The sequence below is a fragment of the Lotus japonicus genome, chromosome 1, assembly GCF_012489685.1.
Source record: "Lotus japonicus ecotype B-129 chromosome 1, LjGifu_v1.2".
Taxonomy (NCBI): domain Eukaryota; kingdom Viridiplantae; phylum Streptophyta; class Magnoliopsida; order Fabales; family Fabaceae; genus Lotus; species Lotus japonicus.
In genome coordinates, this window is record NC_080041.1 from 130,816,361 (window position 1) to 130,838,224 (window position 21,864).

Below are 21,864 nucleotides of genomic sequence, written 5' to 3' on the forward strand. Positions count from 1 at the left end.
CTATCCATTTATTAATAGGGCGGGTACGGATATTGATGTATCCATACCCATGGATACCCACCCGATATATAAAATACTAAAATATCTTTTATATGTATATGCATAGATGTATATTAAATATCTAACGAATTTGTGTTTGAGTTATAGTTCTCTTTCAAGTAAACTTATACAATGGTAATGGTAAAAAGAAGCCCTTAGACCCAAAAAAAAGTAGAAAAAAAGTATTTTCCTTTACACATTGATTGACTGTAAAATCCAATGTTAAATTTTATATTTAACATAATTTTCTTTTGAACAAATATATGTGAATTCATTTATGTTCATGGGTGTCTGGTGCTCATGGATATCCACGGATAGTTTAAAATCCGGTTAAAACCCACTAAATGGATATCCATGTGGGTATGGAGCGGGTATGAATATAAATTTTTACATATGGAGCGGGTGGTGGGTATATATTATCCATGTCCACCCGTACCCATTGACATATCTAAACTGACTCATTAGAAAGTTTGAGTTAAATAACTCATTATTTAATCACATTGAAGGTAAGAGAGTTGAAATTTTTATATTTTATTTATTAATTTATTTATAAAAAAAATCTTTTTGATTCATTGAATTATAAGTTAGTAACCGACATGAGTCATTTAAGCAACCATTTTATAAAGTTCAAAGGTTTGATCTATAATTGGACACGCTGCACTTGATTTAGAAACTTCAGGGGATCAAGCCCCCCAAAAAATGAGTGGGGTGGATAATGAAATGAAATATTGAGGGAAAGGAGAATCAAGCATGTGAAGTAGGAATTGCATGCTTTAAATCAAACTTACCTTTTTCTCCTTTGAATTTCTCATTGTTTAAAGTTTGAGCGATGAATGTGGGCTTCATCATTGTGAAAAAAAGCGATAGATAGAGATGTGCATGTGATTAGCTGTTGTTGACTCCAAATTAAATTTGGTTCGCATTCCTTCCTTTCATGATAGCTGAGTGAGGCGCAAGCGCAATAGTATCTGGATTTTTTCTGTTTTTAAATACAAATCCTGGTAAAATTTTATATATAATTGGTTTGGTACACCGTGAAAAATGTAGTTTAAACTCTACATTTGTTAGTCCACAATATATAAATTTATATTTAACCGAAATTGATAAAATAACAATTTTTAAATTTTTTATGAAATTTGTAATTATAATAATTTTAAAACATAAAGAGGGTAGTGGAAGAATTTACTTAAAATGGAAAGAGTAAAAATAAAAAAATTAAAACAACAAAGGTAAAAAACTAAAAATAGTAGATTAAAACACTTCGATTTAGCATTTCAAATGACCCTACATGTTAATGGGATAAACTCATTTATCAAATACCTCTATTTTGATCAAACAACTTTATGAGGAAAATTCTAAACTACGTACCCTAAATGCATTGCCAAACACCCTTTGTGAATGAATGAATGATAACCATATAATTTTAGGAAAAAATATATTTGTGGTACTAAATTTAGCAATTTCATTTTAATGTAACACTTATTTTTCTCTTGACCTGTTTGATCTAATTTATCAACTTTTTTTTGGGATTAACTCTTATAGTGAGATTTATTTTCATACACGGGACTCTAACTTGCAACTAAGTTAAAGGAGAATCAACGGAACATATAGTCTAGTCTCAATACAATAGAAATGTAATGCATCAGATATGGAGTCGGTGAAGCTAGCTGAATCCCAATTGAGTTTTTTCTTCGTCTATGAATGTGGCAGCTTGTGAAGAACAATAAAAGATCAATATGGTACTTTTATACTTGCCTATTCGAAGAAGTGAGGTTATTATTCTGCGTTACATGCAGAATTATGAGGCATCTTATTAAATTTAACGTTGCTTCATTACAATAAATTCCAAAAATTTATCGTTGAATCAGATTCTTTCTATCGTATGAATCTTTTGAATTATAATTTTATAGCTTTTTATCTATGAACACAATTTTTATGTTTGTTTGCTTTCAACATCTTAAAAACATCAAATAAGTTCATCCCTATACGTTTCAAAAGAATTGAATTTGTTTTGAGAGTATTTGTCTTTGGGGAAAAAAAAATTCAAAAAATTAAAAAGAAAATACTTGTCAAAAGTCAAAGTTGGAGTCAATTTGGATTGAGATGTGATAATGGCATGCCAACAACAAAAAGCAGCATCCACGGTGTCGCTATAATAATTCCACTCCGCATTCCTTCACACACAACCACCGCTCATAGGATTCCACACAGTTCCATCCAACCGCTCAAATCCTGACACGTCATCATTCTCCGTAGGGTAGGTCGCGTAGGATCACGCTCTCTTCCTTTCTTTCCCTCTTCTTTTGCCACTTGTTATGTCTCAGTCACTCTCTCTGTCTATGCTCCTCATCAAATCCACCACCACCACCGAGACTGACGGTTGAGGCGGCAGCACCACCACCACCATGGACTTGATTCCGGGGAAGATCCGAAAACGTGGTTGTTCATCACCGGCGTCGTCTTCCTCCTCCATGCTCCACAACTACAGGTTCAAGAGGGCCATTCTCGTCGGGAAGCGGGGCGGATCCACCACGCCCGTCCCCACGTGGAATCTACTCAGCTCGAGATCTCCGGCGTCGGTGCGGGAGTCACCTAAGTACCCGCCGTCGCAGGTGGGCGGCGGCGCTAAGACCAGGCAAGCTCCCGTGTCGGCGAGGAAGCTCGCGGCGACGCTGTGGGAGATGAACGAGATTCCTTCGCCGAGCGTCAGAGAAGTGCGTGACCACCACCACAACACGAGGGTGAAGAAGGAGCTCAGAGCTAAGGAGAGGGTCCCGAGGTCCACGCGTTCTGGTTCTTTGCCTCCCCATTTGTCCGATCCGTCACATAGTCCTGTATCCGAGGTCCAATTTTGTCTTTGATTTTTCTGTTTTCTTTGTTTCCATGGATGGATTCATTGTCTTTGTTGGTCACATGTAGCAGACATTCTTGACCTGAAATTAATTTTTGTTGTCTTTTTTAAGTAACTAGAAATTTAAATTTTATATTTACTTGTGACTGTCCTTGTGAATTGGATAATTAAATTTGGAATATTCGAGTTCAGATCATGTAGTAAGTAGTTTGGAAATTTGTTTTTACTATGAATTTCTTATTTCTTATAGAAGCATTGATGGTTAGATTTAATCATTATATATATACTAATGCTGCCATTTTCTTTTCCTTCTTTTGCAGAGAATGGATCGATCTGGAACTGGTAGTCGCCATAGAAGAACTTCATCCATTTCTCACAAGCCGAGGCTCACAGAACACCATGTTCCCCCATTAGACTCCCGTAGCAATGCCAGTCTCATGGAGGTATATAAGTATACAACTTTATATGATTCTGGAGTCTTGATACATTTCTATTTTCTTTTGCTTTCTTTCTTTATGTTCCCCCAACTTCCTGTCTAGGCATTGCGTAGTTCACACTCTAGATCACCTTTTTTGTTGTAGAAATACTCTGGATTTCAGTGCCCTCAGCCTATGAGTGGCTGTATAATTTGATACATCGCTGCTGGAATGTTTGTACAATTGCTTCATTATGTGTAAGTACAATATTTATGCTAAGACAATCGATAGCGCCGTAAGGACAATTTTCCCTGTTTAGGCGTTGAAATCATCAAATGCCCTGTCATGTATACCATGATGTTTTATCTGCCCAGTTGGTTACAATGAATATGCTGTGTGGTTGCCAACTGCTAAGGATTTGTATGCACACTGCCCCTTATTGATGTCCTTACTAATTATTATTAGTTCTATTTTTAATACATCTACTAGTATTTCGATGGTGTTGCTGACCCGGCATTATAATTTCTTTATGATATGCTAATAGGTTGGTTCATACTGGAACAGATTATGACATTCTGATAGGTTTCCTAATTGTATCAGAATGGCCAAACTACCTTATTTTGTACTTTTTTTTGGGAAAAGAGCATGTAATCATCCTAAACTTTGGGCCTTTTCTAAATACATACCTTGAACATTTTTTTCTGTCCCCATGAACCCTCGAAATCGTGTCCCCTTCTAGTAACTTATGATGTAGTGATTAATGGTAAACAAATCTGGACCTTTTATTCTTATGACTTATGAGGAAAAGGAACATACAACCAGAGAAACTTTGTTTTTTCCAAATAGACATCTTGAGCTTCCATATTTCATCTCAATTATTCCTTAAGCGCATGCTAACAGGGAATAAAAGGATCTATTGTAGCAATAGTAGGAGTTTGAGGATTAATTCAGATACAATGATTTTTTTAAGGTGATTGGTATTTTTTCTGTTATTTTGAATTGAGGGTTCAAATTTTGTTCTTCATTGATTTATATTGTTTGAAATGTACACTGACCCAAAACGCCCTGTCATGCATGTGCATATTTTAGTATGCAGTATTTTTTGCTCAGCTTTTTTGTAAGTGAAAATTTCTCTAGAAAACATGACATGATTTGCATTTTTGCTAATAGTTACAACTCGTAATACTTGCAGGTTGAAACCAGATCTCGAGCTCACACTCCTGCTTTATCTACCGTTGGAGTTAAAACACGTTTGAAAGATGTTAGCAATGCTCTAACAACATCCAAAGAGCTACTTAAAATTATCAACCGCATGTGGGGTCATGAAGATCGTCCTTCCTCTAGTATGTCCCTTATCTCAGCATTACATACTGAGCTAGAGAGGGCTCGCCTACAGGTCAATCAGCTTATCCAGGAACAACGCTCAGATCAGAATGAGATAAGTTATTTGATGAAGTGTTTTGCTGAAGAAAAGGCTGCTTGGAAAAGCAAGGAGCAAGAAATCGTCGAGGCTGCAATTGAATCTGTTGCCGGAGAACTCGATGTAGAAAGGAAGCTGAGGAGACGGTTTGAAAGCTTGAACAAGAAGCTTGGGAGAGAACTGGCTGAGACCAAAGCATCCCTTCTCAAGGTGGTGAAAGAGCTTGAAAGTGAGAAGAGAGCAAGAGAAATTATTGAACAAGTATGTGATGAGTTAGCAAGAGATGTTGATGAGGATAAATCCGAGATAGATAAACAAAAGAGAGTGGCGACAAAAGTTTTTGAAGATGTAGAAAAAGAAAAGGAAATGATTCAGTTAACTGATATGCTACGCGAGGAGAGAGCTCAAAAGAAACTCTCAGAGGCAAAATATCAGATGGAGGAAAAGAATGCAGCTGTTGATAACCTCAGGAATCAACTTGAAGCTTTTCTCGGAAGCAAACAAGTTAGAGAAAAAGGACGAAGTTCCACCCACTTGAATGATGATGAAATTGCTGCGTATCTGGGCAGAAGCCGATTAGCTTCCCATCATAATGAAGATAAAGAAGATGATGGAGGAGAGGTTGACAATGGAGTAGAATGTGAAGAGGAATCTGCTGAAAGTGATCTGCATTCCATAGAGTTAAATATGGACAACAACAACAAGAGCTATAAATGGGCCTCCCCTTCTGAAAGCAGGTTCGATACAAGAAGATATCCAACCGGGGAAGGAGTGAAAGGTAGGAGGTCTACCTCCGGGAGAGCCGCAAGGAGAAGCACGTCGCTGCAAAGGAGTATATCAGAAGGAATAGAATGGGGTGTCCAAGCCGAGAAGCTTCAAAGTTCAGGAGATGGATTAGATTGGGAAGGCTTTTATGAACTGGAGAAGCAAACTCAAGGAAAAGGTTATGGCGATGAAATGCTAGGGTACAAATCGGTGAAAGGTCTAAGGGACCAGATATTGGCAGGTTCCAAGCTAGCATCTTCCAGAGGTTATGCCAGTCCAACTAGACAATCTTCCCAGCCTTGGCCATCAAGAGAACTCGCCAACACCTTCCAAGATAGACCTGTTATAGTGCCTGCGCCGGGGAACGGTCTAAAATCAAGGTTAGGGGAACCAAGGGGTGAGGCTCAAAGTGTAAGGAAGTCCAAAAGATGAAAAAAAGCTCTTATCTATTGACACTATGATTTGCTAAGGCAATAATACCCTTTGTATCGCACGATGGCTGGTAAAAGGCAGGGAGAGCAAATATCATAGACCTGCGATCCGATAGGTAGAAGAAGCTGAAAGAAGCTTTTCTCCTTTCAATTGTTAATTTGTTGATAGCCATGAATCAGCTTCTCTCCTTTCAAATGTTATTTTGTTGATAGCCATGAATGTTGAAGTTGCAGCCCTTGCTGCTTAAATTTTCATTTGACCATATGCAGGTATGGTCGTGTTCGTAGAGTTCAATAACCAGCGAGTTTTGATTTTTCCTTTTCTCCTGTAACATATGCTGAAGGTGATTAATGACATTTTGTTTTCTTTACCACTTTGTATCCCACAAATTGTTTAAACGACTGAGGTGATCAGTTGGTTCGAACTAAGGGTAAAAAATGAGTCAAAATTATTGAACTAGAGGGATTTGAACTAGGAACAAACCCTCCAAAACTCTCAAAACATAGCCTTAATATATAGGTCCCTTTAGAAATAGAGTACAATTAGCATTCTCATCATAAATCCACTGGCCCAGTTGATTCATCAAAGCTTCAATTTATTCTTCGTTTCCTTCCAATAAAGTTTAACTAGATTGCACCCAATATAAGCGACTTGGAATATGTTTTTGGATACAGATCCTTCACCACATTTTGCAGCTTTCTCTTGAAAATTCATTGAAAAAACACATTAAATGCGACAAAATGTAGCATGAATTTTGTGAGTTAACCAATTCAGCGTAATGAACTTATTGTAAACATACTCTTACCTATGACATGATGGAATCAACAAGTTTTTCCTCAAATCCTAGCATCTCTATGCAGCCACTCTCTACAACCCCCTCTGCAGCAAAATCTTAACCATTAATTCATAGCATTGATAGTGAAGATTGCCTTAAGTAAGAAAGTGATGAATTATAAAAAATCTTCTTTTAGTTATTTAAGCTGTTGCAGCTGAAGAGGATTCAAGTTGTAGGAAAATTTCTTCACCAAACTTGTGAGTTCCGTTCCACTAGATCCTTTCTGACCTTCTCAATATTGCTTGACCACCAAGTATTCATGTTATGTTTGCCCTTTCAATTTGGAAGATTACTTGCCATATGAAAATTCTACATCCCAACTAGTTAAACCTAAAAGGAGCTAAGTTGAAATTTAAACGGACACCTAACTTTCGTGATGGAAGAATTAAAGCTTTGTACATGAGACTTTTCAAATCATAGATGAAATATGAAAATACAATATATACATGACTCTAGGCACATTATCATCTATTGTATTAATTTCTATTATATGTCTAAATTTTGTATAATTTGATTGATATGCTTCAAAATGAGTAGTTTAGATTTGGTATATAAATATTAAGAGAAGATTGATTTGAATAAGAGATTTTATTTAAAGAACATATTATTTTTTTGAACATAAAAAAACATTATTAGAAGATAGTAACAATTATATTTTAAAGGATCCATTGTAACCAAAACAAATTTAAAGGATCCATTGTAACCTAATTCTTTTTTTTATGGATCCATAGTTTGAATTTGAGAAACAATCTAATATTCAGAGGAAAAAAAGAAGAGCACTGTGAAATGCAGGTAAGGTAAGCCATTCCCGTTTGGCATTTCCATGTCCATGCGTTCAATCTCTTCCTCTCCTCCTCGTTCAGCTGCGAGCATCGCCACCCTCTTGAAAGCCTGCAAGAGAACCGAACACCTTCAGCAAATCCACGCCTGCATCATCCAAAGAGGCCTCGAGCAAGACCAATTCCTCATCTCCAATTTCATCTCCCTCGCCCACTCCCTCTCCACCATCGCTTACTCAACCACCGTCTTCAGTCGCGTTCTCAGCCCCACCACCTTCCTCTGGAACACCCTCATCAAATCCCACTGCCAGAACAGTTACTTCCCCGCTACCCTCTCCGCTTTCGCTCGCATGAAGGCAAATGGGTCTGTTCCGGATACCTACACATACCCTTTGGTGATCAAAGCGTGTTCTGCAATGTGCAGGGGTTTGGAAGGAAAATCGGTTCATGGGTCGGCGCTGAGGTGTGGATTGGAAGAGGATGTGTTTGTGGGCACCAGTTTGATCGACATGTATGGTAAATGCGGGGAGATTGGCGATGCTCGTAAGGTGTTTGATCGAATGTCTGGGAGAAATGTTGTTTCTTGGACGGCTATGGTTGTTGGGTATGTTGCTGCTGGGGATGTTGTGGAGGCAAAGAAGCTGTTTGATGGAATGCCGCAGAGGAATGTGGCTTCCTGGAACGCGATGTTGTGTGGTTTTGTGAAGGATGGAGACTTGAGCAGTGCTAGGGGGGTGTTTGATGCTATGCCTGAGAAGAATGTGGTTTCTTTCACGACCATGATTGATGGCTATGCTAAGGCTGGTGATATGGCAGCTGCGAGGTTCTTGTTTGAGCAAGCTACGGAAAAGGATGTTGTTGCCTGGTCTGCTTTGATATCAGGGTATGTCCAGAATGGCCAGCCTAATCAGGCATTGAAGGTCTTTCTTGAGATGGAATCAAAGAATGTGAAGCCTGATGAGTTCATATTGGTTAGCTTGATGTCAGCTACATCTCAGCTGGGCCACTTAGAACTGGCTCAATGGGTTGATTCTTACGTAAGCAAGAGCTCTATTGATCTTCAACAAGACCATGTAATCGCAGCACTTCTGGATATGAATGCGAAGTGCGGGAACATGGACAGGGCGTTAAAGTTGTTTAAAGAAATGCCTAAACGAGATCTAGTTTCATATTGTTCAATGATACAAGGGTTGTCAATTCATGGGTGTGGGGAAGATGCTGTGAGGCTGTTTAATAGTATGCTGATGGAAGGGCTAGTTCCTGATGAGGTGGCCTTCACAATCATACTGACAGCTTGTAGTCATTCTGGTCTTGTTGATGAGGGTTGGAACTACTTCCAGTCCATGAAGCAAAAATACGGCATTAGTCCTTCACCTGATCACTTTGCTTGTATGGTTGATCTTCTGAGCCGGTCAGGTCACTTAGGGGATGCTTATGAACTCATGAAGTCAATGCATGAACCTCATGCTGGTGCCTGGGGTGCACTTCTTGGGGCATGTAAACTCCATGGTGATTCAGATTTAGGAGAGATTGTTGCTAATCAACTTTTTGAGCTTGAGCCTCAAAATGCAGCTAACTACATCCTGTTGTCTAACATCTATGCAGCAGCAGAGCGATGGATAGATGTCTCCCTTGTGAGAAGTAGGATGAGGGAGAGGAGCGTGCAGAAGATACCCGGTTGCAGTAAACTTTAATACAGGGCCGAGTTTATTTTGGAATTTAAATATTTCACAATTCCATGGAAAGTGATGAGAATTTTTTTCAGCAGTTGCTCTATGGTTGTTAAGCTGTAGATGGCGTTTGTGGAATTAAGTTCATTGGCGTTCTCACTTGCATACGGCCATGTATCAATCTGGTTTTGGGTCTTAATTTTGAGATACAGGTGATACACCAACCTCACCGTTGCTCTGAATTTTTCGGAAGTGGAAGTGTGAAAACAGACTGGTTGATATGCAATTTTGGCTGCAAGGTCAGATTTAAAGTGCAGTTGTCTGCATGGCGGGAAAAAAGGATTATTGTTAAATTGCAGTAGTCTGCTAGGCAGAGAACTAATTTATCATTGATTTGTTCTATGGCCAAAAACTGTAACTGCCATGGTTTTAATCTAAGATAATTATTATTGCTGCACTTTTATAAACCATGTAGATCAGATGAATACAAATTGACAATTAAAATCCTGTTCATATTAGATGCTTAAGTTGGCAAACGAATGTCAAGTGAAAGGAAGAATTTGGTTGACCTTTTAATATCATTTTATTGAGAGAGAAAAAAAAAGTTGGTTGGCAGGTGTACACTGTTCCTTTTCTTTTTTTGGCAAAGTATCTCCAGCACAATTTATAGGAGAATATCTAGTTTTTATAGTTTTTGCTGAGATGATAATTTATTATTTATAAACTATAAAGATGAGAAGATGAAAATTCAAGATATCAGTTTTCTGGTATGTTAATGCAGCGAAGCAAGTTGGCTACCCAAGTGAGACATAGCAACAGCCTCATGGAAAGCAGCTCCAATGAGAAGAACCTCCTCATCAGTTACAAAGAAAGGTGACAAGGTGAGTGAGTTTATATCCCTAAGCGTCTCATTGTTTATTCCAATAACAAAAAAAGTCGCCGCCATTTTCTGGGTTTAAAAGCTGAAGTCTTCTGCTGCCATAATTATTGGAGAAAACTTGACATTGTGCTTCCTATGCATAGCTTCTCCCACTCTCTTTGCATTGTCATATAGGGCTTTGTCGTTGATGGTTGGAGGATACAGCATCATTCTATCCTCCCTGAAGCCTAGCCTACCGTGGCAGTTCATTGATGCACCGCTGCTTGCAATTCTATGATCTGTAAGTAAATAGATTAATCAGAGTACTATTAAACTAAGACATTGTCATGTTCAAAGAGATACTGTCTATATCTACCTCTTTAATTTCTTCGGAATGTAGCATTGCATTTCTGAAGTGAAGCACCGAAATGATCTTCCAAATGTTACATTTCCTGCATTTTTACTCTCCCCAAACCCCACCGAGATGACCTGTGCATAAAATAGCAATATGCATTTTAGTACATTACATCTTGGAACACAGAATTAGGCTTAAATAAGTTTTTGGTCCCTAACCTTTACTAAATGCTTGGTTTTCGTCCCTCGCCGGAGCAAAGGTGGGTGTTTTAGTCCCTAACCTTTGTCAAAAGGTTTGGTTTTGGTCCCTCCGGAGCTCTGGGTCAACGCCGGAGCTCCGATGGCCTATGTGGCATGACCACATCAGATTCATAAGCTTAGGTGGATTTTTTTTCCTTTTTCATTTAAATTCTAAAAAAAATGAACTCATAATTAAAATCCTTAAATGCCTTCATCCTAATTAAATCCTTCACCTAATTCATCTTCATCTCCATCTCCATCATCATCTTCATCTTCAATTTCTTAACAACAAGACATCCCAATTCCATCTCCAACAAATACAGCTAGAACCAAACAACAAAATCAAATCAACAAGCTTAACCATAACTCTCAAATCCAGATTTTGTTCTCTCTCTCCACCTCCACCTGTGAATATTCACTCTTCCTTCTCTATTGTGGTTGTCCCTTTTGCATCTCATCTTCATGTTCGTTTCAGAATAAGAAACAACAAACAAATAAGGTTCTGTTAAACCCATCAAACATCCCTTCACAGAGAAAATCAAATGTCAATTTCAAAACCAAAATGATTATGCATTCTCTTGTTTCCACCGGCCACAATTCGACTCCCTTCGCCGTCGCCGGTGAGGTCTGCGGCATCAGGGGATAGCATCTCAGTGACGATTCGGTTTCGAGCATTGAGGAAATGCTTAGATCTGGGGTTAGACTCTCACATCCATTCATTTGTTCCATTGAATCGGTCAATTTCGACTTTTGTGTTACTGAATGGTTTTCGTTGCAGTGAAAGGGAGTATCAGAGAGGGGAAGTTTTATGAAGCTTAAATCTGGGATAATGCTCTCAGATCTATGAAGTTTACGAGCTTAAACTGCTCAAAATTTAAAATTTTGGTTTCTTCATTGGTATATTCAAGTTCCTGTTGTTTCTGGTGTTTTGCTTCCTGGGATTTGCCTCTCTCTGTTAACATATTTCTTTGTTCTGGGTTTTTCATGTGAAAATTTGTGATTTCTGAGATATATTTGTAAGTATTGTTACACCTAATAATCTTAATTTACATGGGTGAATTTACAATATCAAACTTGGTTGTCTGATTAAGAAAGGAACACAGGGTTGGTATTTGCGTTTGTCATTTGACCTTGAAGCTCTATCTCTCCAAGCAAGATTTATTTATGGGTTCCGTAAAAAAAATTAATTATGGGTTTTTGGTTATGGGTTAAATTTTTTTAAAATTTAAATGAAAAAAAAAATCAACATGGCTTCATTAATCTGATGTGGCCATGCCACATGGGCTACCGGAGCTCCGGCGTTGACCCAGAGCTTCGGAGGGACCAAAACCAAACATTTTGATAAAGGTTAGGGACTAAAACTCACCTTTACTCCGGCGAGGGACCAATACCAAGCATTTTGTAAAGGTTAGGGAGCGAAAAACTTATTTAAGCCACAGAATTATTATCACATGTAGTTTAACTATGTAATTGTATTCTGAAAGTAGTATGAAATTATAATAGGGTTAAATATGTTTATGGTCCCTGTGTATTGAGGACAGTTTGAGTTTGGCCCCTAATTTTTTCAAAGTAAAGTAACCATCCCTCCGATTACACTTTCCGTAACAAACCACCCTTAACTCCGCCAGTCCTTGCGGGGACGTGGCATTGCCACGTATTAAATGAGGTTGTCCTGGAATTTATTTTTTAGTAAAAATTAAAAATGACATTTTTTTAAGGTTTTCATTTTTCATTAAATTAAAAATAAAATTAAGACACTCTAATTAACTTCCTAATTACATACCTATTTTAACAAATAAAATGCAAATTAATAGTTCTTGGGTTCCTCTTCATCTACGTTCTTCATTTTCATATTCATCATCTTCTCCAGCATTAAAAATATAAAATCCAGAAAATAGAATAATTCATCATCAAACCCCTTCTTCCATTTAATTCACCAAAAGCCTTAAAATCAATCCTCAAAACTAGATCTAGGGTTTCCTCATCAAATCACAACCCCCAATTCGTGGAACACAAACAACAACAAAACATCCCAATTCGTGGAACACAATAAGCAGCAAATCAAGAAGCTTAACCGATCCCTTAGGCGAAGATGAAGAAGCAGAAGAAGCATCACCACTAACCAAAACATCCATGACAACGTCCTCCATTTTCACCCAACCATATTCTTCTCCATGACCCAATACGCGGACCTCATCCAACCGTTTCTGGCGAGCATGCCGAGGATGGCGGCGAACGCCGATTCAGACCCCCTGAACCCAGGTTGCCTCTCAGCCCAACGGAAGAACCAGAGAGCAGATCCGGGTCGGGTTTAGACTGAATGGAGGACCCGAACGAACAGCTCAGACTGGGGAAACCGCTGCGCGCAAGTGATCAGAAACAAGGGAAGGATTGTGGAGTGAAACGACGTCGTAGGGGCTGGAGGGGCATGTGCTGAAGGAGAAGAGGAAGCGAGATTTGAGGGGTGTGGCTGCTGGTGTGGAGAAGACTCTGAAAGAGAGGGTCATCGATTGAATGGAAAATTGGTGAATGGGTCTGCTGAAAGTGACAGAGGAAGATGGTGGAACCAAATCCAAAGATATCATTTTTTGCTAATTTTTCTGGGTTTGATGAATGATCCTTTATGCACCTGAAGATTGATGTTGAAGAGTGGGTTTTTGATGAAGAAGATATGCAGATGAAGATTTGTAAATAATAATAAGGTGAAAATAAATTCAGGTCAACCTCATTTAATACGTGGCAATGCCACGTCCCCTCAGGTGATGGTATTTGGCAAGGACTGGCGGAGTTAAGGGTGGTTTGTTACGGAAAGTGTAATCAGAGGGGTGGTTACTTTACTTTGAAAAAATTAGGGGCCAAACTCAAACTGTCCTCAATACACAGGGACCATAAACATATTTAACCCATTATAATATAGGTTGCAAGTTGAGATCAATTGCCTTGGGCTGTTAAGGGTCTGACAGCACAAGTTCGAAGCCAAGGATGTGGGAAAAACATTTGTTGGAAGAGATATGTTACTATTTTTAAACGGGTGACGACATCAGTTAAAAGACTAAAAATAATCAAATTAACAATATTGTTGTATTTAGATTTACACATAGGGGAAGTTAGTGCAACTGTGCAACAAGAGGAAAATAAGTGGCCCTAAAATTTATTACAAAGGTGTGAATTGTCTGTCCTTGATAAGATTCCAAGTTGATTATTCATACGTGACACCAGAAGCCAACTTTGTCGTATTACATGGATCTAGTGAACTGGAAAATGGATCGTGACTGGGACGATATTGTCGGGAAAGTGGGAAACGAAACTGCTGGTTTTTACAAGCTGCTATCAACCTTTACCAGTTAAACCATGCATTATTTTGGTTTAAATAATCTATTACCTTTAGATTAATATTTCAACGATACAAATAATGATACCACAATATTAAATAACTCGTTAATCTAGGATCTTTTTTATGCAATCAAGGCCATTTGGCGATTATCCCAATTAAATTAAAGGAAATTAAGTGATTTTAACTTTTTATACTTGCAAGCTTGGTAAAGGCCGTCAGATAGAAGTCAGAAAAATTCCCTTAAAATAATTTCCTCGTAGTTTGTCTGGATTCACTGCTAATCTGCTATTAAGCTGGTTTGAAATCTCGCATTTTAACAAATTGTTTCCTCCCCTGATCGCTCTCCTTTTCTCACTGGTCATATCTCAATGGCAAGTTCAACATCTGCAGTCAACAGAAGGTATGTGTCTGCTAAGAAACGCTCCCATTTTGAGCTATTTGATGATATGTATAATGAACTCAAGTAGGGTAAGAAATATCAAATATGTATTATTAGTAAAGTGAATGAAACAAAACCCTCTTCTTATTTCACGTTGCACTTAATTGCTATACGGACACGCACTTGAGTTTTTTAAAATGTTAATTCATTACAATTTCTTCGCATGGAAGGAGAACAACAAGAAGTAGGCTAGAGGGGATTTAAGTTGGGAAAAAAATTGATGCCTCCTCTAACTGTTCTGTTATGTCCAGGTTGGAAGGAAAGGTGGCGCTGATAACTGGTGGAGCAAGCGGCATTGGCAAACGCACTGCAGAAATCTTTGTCGAGCACGGAGCCAAAGTAGTGATCGCAGACATCCAAGATGATCTGGGAAATTCTATTGTTGAATCCATAGGACCATCAACATGTTCATACATCCATTGTGATGTCACCGATGAGAACCAAGTCAAAAACGCCGTTGACACCACCGTAGAAAAACATGGCAAATTAGACATCATGCTCAACAATGCTGGCATAGGCGGTCCCAACGACGCCCGAATCATCGACAATGACAAAGCTGATTTTGAGCGCGTGCTCAGCATCAACCTCACAGGCACGAAAGAAAAAATATTTCTTAATAGAATAGGATTCAAATAATGTATTTTGCCTTTAAAATTTGTATTAATCTATTATGTCTTAAACTTTTACCCTTAACTCATTTTTTCTGATTTCGTCCATAATTTTAGGTGTTTTCTTGGGCACGAAGCACGCGTCCCAGGCCATGATATCAGCTCGCAGCGGCAGCATCATCAACATGGCTAGCATAAGCTCTTACGTTGGTGGTGCTGCCTCGCATGCCTATTGTTGTGCCAAGCACGCCATCGTTGGTTTAACTAAAAACACAGCGGTGGAGCTTGGACAGTTTGGGATTAGGGTGAATTGCTTGTCACCTTACGCTTGTGCTACTCCTTTGGCCACCAAGTTCATTGGGGTTAATGATGAGGTGCTTGAGAATGTTATGAACTCGCTGGCAAATCTCAAAGGTGTGACTTTGAAAACTGATGATATTGCAAATGCAGCGCTGTTTTTTGCTAGTGATGATTCAAGGTATGTGAGTGGGCATAATTTGCTCATAGATGGGGGATTTAGCATTGTTAATCCCTCGTTTGGTATGTTTAAATACTGAGTCTTGATTTTGTTGATTATTCTGGAGAAGCAAGGTTGGAAGCAGGGAAAAGCTTCAAATAAAGACTCATATTGAGCTAGTGCTTGTGGAATATTGGGCTCTGATTGTATTGTTCAATTGTTACATGCTTGGGCTTCTTTGTATTTGTGATTTTTAATTTTATTTTCACTATATCGCAATTCTGACTCGCGTGTATAATGAAATGAAGTAATTTTTTTAAGGGTGCCATTTTTTGAAGATCAATCTTTTGGCCGAGGGGTTTAAATAACCACTGCCAACACCCATTGGGTATTTGTGATCCGGATGATCCTACATGATGCTTAGTCCTCTTTTGTATTTGTGATCTTGAATTCATCTAATTAAAATCAAGGAGTTCTTATGAGTTTGACTCCCGAAAAGAAGTTGCAACTTGTTGTTATGAGTAGAGTACCAATCAAATCATTTATGCCCTCCTCAACAGTATAGTCACATACCTATACAGTCTCGGAGTACCTCTTGTTCGGGTGTGAGATCGGTTCATTCATGTGCCCCTCTGCCTAGAAGCCTGCCAGGAGTCGCTCCTTGTCCGTGCCTCACTGCATCGGCGATCACTTTGCGCCCTCGTCGGCCCCGGGTGTCACAAGCCCACCAGCTTCCGCTTGGTTCGTCCCCGAACCACACCGTACTAGGAGATGTCGGCTCTGATTCCATTTGTAACATCCTGACTTGGCGACTGACCCCATTGTAACAACACGAGTCTTTTCAGCGTACTCTGTCCTCACTTGCACACTTCCCGAGAAAACTTCCCAGGAGGTCACCCATCCCAGTATTACTCCAAGGCTAGCACACTTAACCATGGAGTTCTTATGAGTTGGGCTCCCGAAAAGAAGTTGCCACTTGTTGTTATGAGTAGTACCAATCAAATCATTTATGCCCTCCTCAACAGTATAGTCTCATACCTATACAGTCTCGAAGTATCTCTTGTTCGGGTGTGAGATCGGTTCATTCATGTGCCCCTCCGCCTAGAAGCCTGCCAGGAGCCGCTCCTTGTCCGTGCCTCACTGCACCGGCGATCACTCCGCGCCCTCGTCGGCCTCGGGTGTCACAATTACCCACAAACAAAGGATTTTTTTATATCAGAAACCTCAACTTGATGAGCATTACATAACGTTATAACACTCTCCAATAGTTGTTTACTTGATTCTAGCTATTGTCATACTTGAAGAAGATATTTAGTTGTTGACACAAGATTCAAAATATTAAGTATATTTTGAGAACGTCGATGTAAGGACTGATAAAGAGTATCAGTGTTCCTAATATTTATATCATTACATGTAACATAAAAACAAATTCAAAACTCATCAATTTACCAGAACAAAACTTTGCGAGGGTCGGAGTCTAAGACTACAAAAAATACCTATAGTCAGCAAAATTCTTTGGGGGGGGGGGGCTGAGGCCCCTGCCAGCCCCTGAGTATGAGAAAACATTGTTTGTATTCATTTTCTAATTTTATTTTATAAGAATAATCTTTGTTTTTAAAATTTAAGCCTCAAAATAATACGAGGAGCGGGGGATTCGATTAATCGAGATTTTGAAGATGAAATTTCTCCTGACCATTAATAGGTTTAAGTAGAGCATTTATAACACGACCAAAATAACCCTCACTTACCGGTATTTGAATAATTCTTTCCATGTCTTTTATCAAACTTCCCTATTGTGTCATCAAACCATGGCATATTAATACAACCCAACATTTTTTTTATTCCAACATGTTTGTTTTTACTTATGTTTTCATTTATATTGCCACCATCACCACCGCTGACGTCATTACCACGGCAACCACCACTAGTAGTCCACCATCAACCTCCACCACCGTCGCCATTGTCACCGTCACTATCACCACCACCAACTTCCACCACCTCACCACCACCGTCATCGTCGCCATCTCCACCACCGCTATCACCATCACCAATCTTCATTGTCACCACTGTCATCGTCGTTGCCGCCACCACCACCAACCTCCGCCTCCACCACCACCACCTCCGCTACTCTTCATCTCACAACTTTCAATTGTTTTTATTTTACAGAAATTGAAAATATCAGTAGCTATTTTAGTTATTGCATTTCAAGAATTAATACGAATTTTTGATGATGTATTTTTTGTTTTGATCATTTTTAGGAAATATTTAAAAAAAAAAATTTCTAAATTTCAATCATACATTTTTTTTTGACAGAAATTTCAATCATACATGTTTTCAGCTTAAATTTTTCTTTTTTTGAAAAATTAAAATAGGAAATGGATAAACCAAACCTATCCTAAAAATCAATATATCGTTTCGCCCACATGTAACATATTAGTGAAGATTTTATCCTTTTTTCTTATTCTAGTCTTAATAAAAGAAAAGAAAAAAAAACCTTGGGTGTATGCGCACCATTTTTTCTTGCAGGCCTAATGATATTTTGTTTGAAAAATAAGTGAAGTTGAAGATTTTCTGTTGAAAATTTGGATCCCATCAAATACTCTCAAAACTACTTGCAACCTAATAGCAACCACATCCTGGAAGCATTTAAAGAAAAGAAGAAAATGAAGAATGCGTGGGAACAAGGAGAAGCAAAAATCTCCAGGAGTCCCATCCATTGTTCCAGTTCATAGCTAAAGGTCCAAGTTTGCTGCTTCAAGCTGCTCCATTGTCAAAAGCATGCAGCATAGCCAGATTAACAAAATCAAGATCAAAGAAATCAAGGTCAAGGAAATCTAAAGTTGAGAATTAAATGCACCGCTTGCTGTTTTGCCAGTTTCCAGAGTCCCCTCTTCTATATAAAGGGAGAGAATTGGCAGTGTAACACCATTACACCAAGGAGGAGAGAAAAGCCAGACAAAAAATCAAGAACATATAGCGTGTTGAGAAAAAACCGGTAGTGCTGAGGAGAAGAGCTTGGTCATAGAGCCAGTAGAAAAGAATTCAATTGCATGCAACTTGTTCTACCACCAAGTAATTGTTGTCTTTCTTTATTCTCTTATCTTACTTTTTGCACAAATTATTGTAATACTGCAAGCTTATTTATGTACTCTGTGATTTTAATCCCAGTATGTGTTCATTGTGATTAAACTCAGTAATCAAATTGTTGAGTATGAGTGATAAAAACCAGAATCTGACAGTACTACATTACATATAGAGAAAGGAAGAACAAAATGAGGATGTGTATATGAACCACTTCAATTGAATTCAGTTTTCTTTTGCCAAATTGATTTCGTTCAGTTTCCCTTTTTTCTTTCTTAGGATAAATTTATTTGTTTTTTTAATTGATAACTTTGTTAGTTGTTATTAATATATCATTGAAACAAACAAATCCAAAGTGGTACAGCAGACGTGAGTAACAGATAAGCATGTCGTTTTCCTTTCCTAGTTGCATTTTTTAAAATGATATAAAGGTAATGAAATAATTAAAAGACAAAAAGGTAAATTAGTTAATTAGAATATACTTAGATAATAAAAAACAAAAAATAATTTTTGAGGTGAAACCAATATTTTCAAAGCTAACCAAAGGGGCCGGCACAAGTGGTGAATGTGCATTTCCTTAAGGGATTTCACCTAGGCTTTTGGCCCGAGGTCAAAGGAAAAAAAAATTCAAAGCTATGATATCATGCACAATAATTAGAGGAACCGTTTTTTTACGAACAAACATTGTGGGATGCTAATACCTTCCCATGCATAATCGACTCCCGAATCTGGATCTGTTTTCAAAGACCCTTTTATGGATTTTTGAATGTTTTTCATGTAACAAATATTGGTGGTGACTCTTCTGATTTCAAACTCATATATTTGTGTCATCCCGCTGTGACCCCAACTGCAACAATAGTTATAGTTTATTGTATTTTTTTTCTTTCTCATTGTAATTAGTTAATTATTGGGAATTTTCTAACTTATCGCATGGAATTATCTTAACATCATCATAGTGGATTGATAAAATTATTTATAAAAATATGTTACAAAATTGTGAAAATATTAACTCATTTATGTTATATATTATTGATTCATTTTAGGATGAAGTTAAATAACCTCATGAATAAGTTAAACAACCACTTAATTACTATATTCTCGGTGATTTTTCTTAATTCATTTTTTAACTATTACAATTAAGTTGCTTTTTATCTATCATTTCATATATAAATTTTATTTTTCATGTATTAAGAACTTATTAAAATCTCAGAGAATTAGTATCATGACTACTAACAAAACTAAACCGATTAAATTATGTCAAATTTTCTAGAGCAAATTACACTCTACTAACCTTTTTTTTCTTCTAAAATCTGCAGTTCACTCTATCCCTTTCAACTTGTTCAAATAATTGAAATAAACAATAACAATTTTTTATTTTCTCCTCCTTACAAAAACTTACAGTTATTACGTCAGCTTGTCCAGTCCTTGATTGACAGCATTCATTAGAAGTAGTTGTTGGATAATTTTGGTTGGTGAGTTGCATTTATCAATTGTTTCAATATATGTCTCTTTTTTTATTTTACTTTTTTCCATTTGAATCTCGACATAAATTTGCTCACATAATTGTTCCTTTATAAAAGCTTCCATACATTAGGAATTTTGGCATTCAACAATCAAATTTGTATCCCCACTACTCACTCCGTTACTAAAGGTGCTAGTCCTGAATAAGCAAACCCTCCTCCATGGCTTCAATATCCAAAAGGTAACTACATACATATGGTCATATGGAGGTTAAATTTCTTTCATCAGTCCATATGAATCAATTATGAAATACAGCATCTATAGCTCACTTTATTTTTTCATAATCAAATAAATTCTATCTACCGTGAATTAAGAAAAAAATTGATTCCCAAATTAAATGAACTCACAAATTAATTTTAGCGCATAACGTGTTGCAGGCTTGAAGGTAAAGTAGCAATAATCACAGGCGGTGCAAGCGGCATTGGTGCCGCCACTGCCAAACTCTTTGTTCAACACGGTGCTAAAGTCGTCATTGCCGACGTTCAAGACGATTTAGGCCAGTCCCTCTGCAAAACTCTCAGCAAAAACTTCACCAACAACAACATTCTCTACATTCACTGCGACGTAACTCGTGATTCAGACGTGAAAAACGCGGTTGATACCGCAGTATCCAAACATGGCAAGCTTGACATCATGTACAACAATGCTGGTATCTCAGGAGGCTCGAGTTCTTCAATTCTAGCCACTGATGATGAAACCTTCAAAAGAGTTTTTGAAGTTAACGTTTTGGGCGCTTTCTTGGGCGCCAAGCATGCCGCGAGGTTCATGATCCCAGCAAAGAGAGGTGTCATTCTTTTCACTTCGAGCGTTGCTTCGGTGCTTGGCGGCAATGCTTCGCATGCTTACACTACTTCGAAGCATGCAGTTGTGGGGCTTATGAAGAATCTCTGCGTAGAGCTTGGGCAATATGGGATTAGAGTGAATTGCATCGCTCCTGCGGGGATTCCAACTCCGTTGATGAACAATGCGCTGGAGATGAAGGAGAAGGACACACGGGAAGTGCTGCGGGCAGTTTCGGTGTTGAAAGAGGTTGTTCTTGAGGCTGAGGATGTTGCTGAGGCGGCGGTTTATTTGAGCAGTGATGAGTCTAAGTGTGAGAGTGGTGTGAACTTTGTTTTGGACGGGGGTTATAGCACCACCAATATGGCATTCCTTTCTGCACTGAATGGTATGAAGATGAATAGTAGACACACCAACAACAACCATGTTAGTAATGGCTTTTCTGCACTTGATGACTAGTGCTCAATATAATTCAAACCAGTGTTCTTATCCTACCATAAGTACCACTACTTGTTGGCCAGTTCTGTCTGTACGGAACTATGCCCATGTGTACTCTATATTTTGTTGGTTTCTGTTAGAAGTTTATAATTGTGTCCCCTATGATGAAACAATAGTATTAGTGGTGGCTGTATGAGATAAATTGTTAATTGTGTGGTGTGGTATTGCTCCACTATACATATATCTAGACCTGACATCTGGTTTTCTAAATAATTTGCCATGCTCTGTGGGCTTTGGGTCTTCTTACATTAATAATATAAAATACTTACAATCATGGATGGCTCATATGTATATATATGTTGAAGTATTATTTTGTTGGAAATTATTAGTTTGGTTTAGTGGTTTCCTTGTTATATATGCTCATGGTGCTTTTTCATTTTATTACATTGGAAAAATGGGGTTTGCATCCTCTCCTGTCGCCTAGAATAATTCAAAAAGGGAGATGAATTTGTTTTATTCTAATCTCCTAAAATGTACTTTCATAAT

The 21,864-nt window shown here is 38.1% G+C and overlaps 4 protein-coding genes across 6 annotated transcripts; all 4 read left to right on the plus strand.

Moving 5' to 3' along the window:
* Positions 1–2,240: 2,240 nt before the first annotated feature.
* LOC130730784 (uncharacterized) lies at positions 2,241–6,296 on the plus strand. The gene is made up of 3 exons (XM_057582885.1): positions 2,241–2,882; positions 3,211–3,333; positions 4,499–6,296. The coding sequence occupies exons 1-3, from the start codon at positions 2,445–2,447 to the stop codon at positions 5,921–5,923; spliced, it is 1,986 nt and encodes a 661-aa protein (XP_057438868.1). The 5' UTR covers positions 2,241–2,444; the 3' UTR covers positions 5,924–6,296.
* Positions 6,297–7,471: 1,175 nt separating this feature from the next.
* Positions 7,472–11,754, plus strand: LOC130730785 (putative pentatricopeptide repeat-containing protein At5g37570). The gene is made up of 2 exons (XM_057582886.1): positions 7,472–11,357; positions 11,439–11,754. The coding sequence occupies exon 1, from the start codon at positions 7,582–7,584 to the stop codon at positions 9,229–9,231; it is 1,650 nt and encodes a 549-aa protein (XP_057438869.1). The 5' UTR covers positions 7,472–7,581; the 3' UTR covers positions 9,232–11,357; positions 11,439–11,754.
* A 2,485-nt stretch (positions 11,755–14,239) lies between these two features.
* On the plus strand, positions 14,240–16,854 carry LOC130730786 (secoisolariciresinol dehydrogenase-like). The gene is made up of 3 exons (XM_057582887.1): positions 14,240–14,394; positions 14,685–15,025; positions 15,159–16,854. The coding sequence occupies exons 1-3, from the start codon at positions 14,363–14,365 to the stop codon at positions 15,596–15,598; spliced, it is 813 nt and encodes a 270-aa protein (XP_057438870.1). The 5' UTR covers positions 14,240–14,362; the 3' UTR covers positions 15,599–16,854.
* Positions 16,855–18,038: 1,184 nt separating this feature from the next.
* Positions 18,039–21,858, plus strand: LOC130730788 (short chain aldehyde dehydrogenase 1-like). 3 transcript variants are annotated; one of them, XM_057582890.1, is made up of 4 exons: positions 18,039–18,570; positions 19,981–20,051; positions 20,160–20,281; positions 20,478–21,858. In XM_057582890.1, exons 3-4 carry the CDS (start codon positions 20,262–20,264, stop codon positions 21,337–21,339), a joined length of 882 nt encoding a protein of 293 aa, XP_057438873.1. In that variant the 5' UTR covers positions 18,039–18,570; positions 19,981–20,051; positions 20,160–20,261; the 3' UTR covers positions 21,340–21,858. The 3 variants fall into 3 exon arrangements, with proteins under 3 accessions (XP_057438873.1, XP_057438874.1, XP_057438875.1); XM_057582891.1 differs by lacking the exon at positions 19,981–20,051; XM_057582892.1 differs by lacking the exon at positions 19,981–20,051 and having other exon boundaries at positions 20,174–20,281.
* Positions 21,859–21,864: the final 6 nt, after the last annotated feature.

Coding starts and splice junctions, on each gene's coding strand:
- LOC130730784 (XM_057582885.1), top strand. CDS start 2,445: ATGGACTTGATTCCGGGGAAGATCCGAAAACGTGGTTGTTCATCACCG. Junction 2,883..3,210: donor CACATAGTCCTGTATCCGAG/GTCCAATTTTGT, acceptor CTTCTTTTGCAG/AGAATGGATCGATCTGGAAC. Junction 3,334..4,498: donor GCAATGCCAGTCTCATGGAG/GTATATAAGTAT, acceptor TAATACTTGCAG/GTTGAAACCAGATCTCGAGC.
- LOC130730785 (XM_057582886.1), top strand. CDS start 7,582: ATGTCCATGCGTTCAATCTCTTCCTCTCCTCCTCGTTCAGCTGCGAGC.
- LOC130730786 (XM_057582887.1), top strand. CDS start 14,363: ATGGCAAGTTCAACATCTGCAGTCAACAGAAG. Junction 14,395..14,684: donor ACATCTGCAGTCAACAGAAG/GTATGTGTCTGC, acceptor TGTTATGTCCAG/GTTGGAAGGAAAGGTGGCGC. Junction 15,026..15,158: donor GCTCAGCATCAACCTCACAG/GCACGAAAGAAA, acceptor CCATAATTTTAG/GTGTTTTCTTGGGCACGAAG.
- LOC130730788 (XM_057582890.1), top strand. CDS start 20,262: ATGGCTTCAATATCCAAAAG. Junction 20,282..20,477: donor ATGGCTTCAATATCCAAAAG/GTAACTACATAC, acceptor AACGTGTTGCAG/GCTTGAAGGTAAAGTAGCAA.